At 41.5% G+C, this 5,053-nt stretch overlaps 1 protein-coding gene across 1 annotated transcript in view; it reads right to left on the reverse strand.

Moving 5' to 3' along the window:
• Nucleotides 1–5,053, reverse strand: part of LOC106100088 (glycogen debranching enzyme) — a 14,515-nt gene that overhangs the window by 3,140 nt on the left and 6,322 nt on the right. Inside the window, exons 11-20 of the mRNA XM_013278824.1 lie at nt 4,720–4,788; nt 3,941–4,138; nt 3,382–3,502; nt 2,570–2,702; nt 1,545–1,713; nt 1,041–1,137; nt 530–673; nt 395–460; nt 181–317; nt 2–71 (exon numbers count right to left, since the gene is read on the reverse strand). Coding sequence (XP_013134278.1) covers nt 2–71; nt 181–317; nt 395–460; nt 530–673; nt 1,041–1,137; nt 1,545–1,713; nt 2,570–2,702; nt 3,382–3,502; nt 3,941–4,138; nt 4,720–4,788 — 1,204 coding nt within the window. The remainder of the gene's footprint in view (nt 1; nt 72–180; nt 318–394; nt 461–529; nt 674–1,040; nt 1,138–1,544; nt 1,714–2,569; nt 2,703–3,381; nt 3,503–3,940; nt 4,139–4,719; nt 4,789–5,053) is intronic.

A 5,053-nucleotide genomic window follows, 5' to 3' on the forward strand; every position in this document is an offset into this window, starting at 1 on the left:
CCGTCAGACCGTTGATGTACTGCGGATGCTTCGTGAACGCGCTCGGCTGCTGGAACGGCCGCCCCGTTGATCTGGTAACATGTTTTGTAAATTGATTTACTAAATTACAACAATTCGCATATCCAAAATTATACTGCATATTTTTAGTCGCATTGACGATATAAAGTCGTGAACACGTACTTGTAGTCGACGTGTCGTATGCTAGCTTCCAGCACGATCTCGTCGAGCTGTCCCTCGAAGCGCAGCGGCTTCACGTAGCGTCCGCCGAAGCCCGGCTCGGGCGCGCTGAACGCAGTGAACGCCACCAGGATCACTGACTGAGGAACAACAACATGTACACTATGTAAAACTAAAAATCTATATTATTTCAGTATATTACATAAGGTTGACTAACCTTTCTAGATTTAGGTTCGTGCCTTGTTACGGCGACTACGTCAGCGTCCATTTGATCCACATATACCTGTAAAAAAAACTAGTTTAATATCAAAATTATCTACATTTAGTATAATTACTACATGAAGCTTATTACCTCATCATACCCTTCCGCAGCGAGCTGGTAGTGCAGCGCGTTGAGTGCGCGGCGCGCCGCCACCATGCCGCAGCGCGCGCTCACCCGCCCCGCCCCCACCTCGCCCCACTCACTGTACAGCCGGTTCTCGTCCACCACGTGGATCTGTTAGCAATTAACATTACAACTTTCAAATCTAACTAAAATAATATATCGTATTCCGCAACTAGTGGTGCAACATTTTTATGTTATCATGTTTTATTCATTTTAACTAAATAAAAAAATAAAGATATTAATAATTCTTAATGTGAAAGTTTGGATGGATGAATGTATAGATGTTTGTTAGAGTTTGGAGTTTGTAGCCTAAACTACAGATCGGATCTCGATGATGGCATAGATGTAGAGGATAGTCTGGAAGAACAAATAGGCTACTTTTTTTTTTATTCCACGCGGAGTCGCGGGCAAAAGCTAGTATACTAATAATATAGTACACTATAATAAACACGTTATAGTATAGTAAATGTGTACATACATGGTGCGGAACGAGCTCGTCGTATCCGCGGGTGCTGCCGGTGGCGCAGCACGCCATACACACTAGCGCTGCAGACGGCAGCATGTCGAATACACTCCTGTATACAAACATAAGGCTCAGAATCATCATCATCATCACCAGCTCACTGTACGTCCTCACCTGGGGATTAATAAAAAACAATAATCACGCATTAATCTACCTTCCAGTCAAAATCCTGTCATAATCGGTCTGTCTGTTAAAGAGATAGCAGTCGCTATTTTGAAAGCGCGGAATTAATGTCCACATCGGTTACCCATCAGTCCCTGTCAAAGCCCTGTCAAAATTGCCCCACATAACTTCGCGTCCCCCCGGGCGCCGAGTATGTATAGCATTCCCCTCTATAAAAAAAAACTCCGAGTCCCTCGGACGATAACATTAATTTTTTTTTATTATGTAATTTGAAACACATATGCAACATATGTACAAACGGATAAACAAATAAATATAAGTATGCAGGTTGGTTACCTCTTATCCACAGGCGAGGGGTTGTCGTGCGTGAGATCTAGCAGCAGTGCGTGCGCGACGCGCGGCGCGGCGCGGCGGCGGGGCGCGCGCGCGAACGACCCCACAGCGCGCGCACCGAACCGGTGCAGCAGCCGGCCCTGCTCGTGCGAGTCCCATGCGCTCAACGCCTCTGTATAATAATTTACATTTATAAATTGTTACCACTTCAATACGTCCCCCACTGAGGACCTCGGAGCCTACCCTAACTGATTAGGCCAGTGATTCTCAACCTTTTTTTGTCAACGATTTCAAAATTTGGTGGCACACAAAACAAAGATAAAAATTATTTACTTACTGCCACACACTGCATAAATATTTTATCACAAAAATGAGCAAAATTTGGTGTCACACTTCTGAAATTTGAGGGCACACAAAAGTGTGGCGGCACAGTGGTTGAGAATCACTGGACTAGGCCATATAGTCAACCACGCTGCACTGCGGGTTGGTTGACTTCAATTCCAAAAATTGAAAACCGCGTTAGTATATGGCGGGATTCGTCAAGATCTGTAGATTACAAGTTAAATGCTTAAGCCCCCGAGCCACCAACGCTCGCATATGATGCATATGCTAGCATAAAAAATAGAGATGTTTCCGTGTACTGTAACGACTTCGGCGTCGTCAGAGAGGTGGAGTGATAGCTATCTTCCAAAAATAAAGGTATAAAAAACGTAGAATAGATAAAAACACTTCGAATAAGTTCATATTAGTAATATTAATAATAATAACTTTTATTTCAAGCGTACAATCAGCTCATAAACTTATTAGTAAGTTTCTTAAATTATGTTAGTAACAAAACAGAATATACACATTTTTTTTTACGCTTCAAAATCCAGAGAACAGAGTGCAACTTTAGACAGCTGGTAAGGTATCGACAGTCAGTCCTGCCGGCTATCATGTGGAGCTGGCTCGCACCCGACTCACTCGTAATGATATCATAACCCTAAATATAGGCAAGATAATCGCATGGTTCACTTTCGCAGACTAACCGCGTATGAGCGAGGTGATGCCGAGCCGGTTGACGAAGATGTTGTCGACGTGGTCGGAGTTGGTGAACAGCTCGCCCGCCACGTACAGGTCCGGCTTCACGTTGCGCGCGCAGTCCAGCATGTACTCCGCCACCTTGCAACAATTCACTTATGTTAATAATGCGAAATATCTCATTTATTAAGATAAACCAACAGAACAAAATTATGACACATACATTTTTACACAATACAATAACATGCAGATAATTAATCCTAATTACAGGTTTACACGACATATAATACATAAAAAAATAACAACAGTAAACAGAATATGTTTTTGTCTATTTTTTATTGAACCCAAAACGTAAAATTTAAATAAATTAATTAAAGCGATAGCCTCTCGTAGATATTTCTTAAATGGATTTGTTGGAGAAGATGTCGATTATAGGCATTATATCTCTGGCTCCTTTGACGCACACACACATAGAACTGTGACTGTGAACTGAACTAATCTTGATAATATTTAGCATAAATGTAGAACATAGTCTAGAAGCCCTCATTGGATATTTTTTTTAATTCGCACGGATAAAATCTTGGGCGAAAATTAATAGTCAATACAGCGCCCTCTTTCGCAAGGAATTATACACTTGAAGAGCTAAGTCCTGGTAGGTGAACTTACTAGCCTACTGTACTGGCATAATGAAAACCAGACATAAAAAACATTCCCGTACTTTGTGGAACAATAAAAACAATAGCAGTGGTTATTAACATCGGAAAGTACTAATTCATGAATGAGAAGATCAGTAGTTTGTGTGTGTGTTGTGTGTGCTCACATGCAGCGGCGTGGAGTGGCAGTTGTCGAGCCGCAGGCCGTCGAACACCTCCGCTGTCAGCTCCACGTACTCCCGCATGTGCGCCCACAGGAACGGACTGTCCTCCGGCTTCTCACCGTACCTATATAATTTTTTTTATTATAATCGAGAATGAATCTAATTTTTTTTTTTTATTACTAAATGTACTGTCGCGGAAATTCGCAGTGTTGCACTTACAGAAAAATTGCCTCATTTAAAGACTAACTCTACCACCGCATCTAAATAACTAATTAGTTAAAATTGTTATTTATACAACTTTTTGGTGTATAACTACATATAAAAACATTGTAGCGACGATGACGATATACAACGAATAAAAAAAAAGCCTAGTACCAGTTTTTTTTTCAGACATTTAAAACCTGCGGCCTATTGGTCATTATTCCGTGTCCTAATATGTATAGGCTACAATCGTGTGAATGTTAAGATAGAGAATTAGGTCCACCGGCAAATTTCCCGATTGTACATAACCTAAAAACAAATTATTTTCCCTTTCCTTGTTCTCAGTTGGTACTCCACCGACCTGAGTTTAACGCTGTCCCCCCAGGCGATGAGCTCGCGGCGCAGGTAGACGCCGGCGGCGGCGCGCGCGGCGAAGTCCTGCAGCGGGTCCGCGTCCATCACCCAGCCGTTGTGCGCCATCACGTAGCGCCCCGCCTCCGAGTAGATCACCGCCTCCATCTCCGCCAGCGAGCCCACCGCGCACGGGTACGTGAAGTATCTACACGTTTCATTTAACTAGATATCGCTCGGGACTCCGTCTACGTCGAATTAAAAAGTGAATAGCCTATGTGTTCTTCCAGACTATCCTCTACATCTGTACCAAATTTCACCGAAATCTAGCCGTTTAGGTTCTAACAAATATCCATCTAAACTTTTACATTTATAATATTAGTTAGATTAGATTGTTGTATTATTTTTAAGAAGAAAATTAGTACCGCGCTGTAAAATTGGCTCAACGCTAGATCATCGGCATAAACTTCACGTCCTTAGCTGACAGCTGTCAATGTCATTAGAAGGATTGATGATTCGCGGAAAAAAACTAATTGTTTAAAACTATACGCTAATATGGGGCATTGGGCAACCCTGAGAAGGGAAGTAAAAACTTAACGCTTAAAGAGACATAGTTGTGTTGTAAGGAGATTCTATTCTCCCCTTTTTTAGTGATGTTGGCGACCACCATGGGGTTTTAGTCGGAATATCTCGGACCTAGAGGTCCCAATAGATAAATAACCAAAAAGAATACAAACAATAATGTTTCAAATTACAATTACCAGGTAATATTGAAGTAATAATTATTACCTGGGCACTAGCGGATGTTTCTCGCTGACTTCTTCAATCTTCGGACCGTCTGATTGCAATCTATAATATCTGTATAACAAATAAAATACATCAAATTACAACCGAAGTGGAAAAAATTCTTTACAATTGGTAGAATTATGGAGATGAGCACGTAAGTTCAACCGCAAGCAACAACAGGCAGGGGTTTTTTTTATTATCTTTATTTTTGACCGACTTCCCAAAAGAAGGAGGTATTCAATTCGACGGTATATTTTTTTTTATTTTTTTTTTTATGTGTGTTACGGCATAACTCCGCCGCTAGTGGACCGATTTGGATAATTCTTTTTTTATCCGA

This window comes from Papilio polytes, unplaced genomic scaffold (genome assembly GCF_000836215.1).
Source record: "Papilio polytes unplaced genomic scaffold, Ppol_1.0 DF824069.1, whole genome shotgun sequence".
Lineage (NCBI taxonomy): Eukaryota > Metazoa > Arthropoda > Insecta > Lepidoptera > Papilionidae > Papilio > Papilio polytes.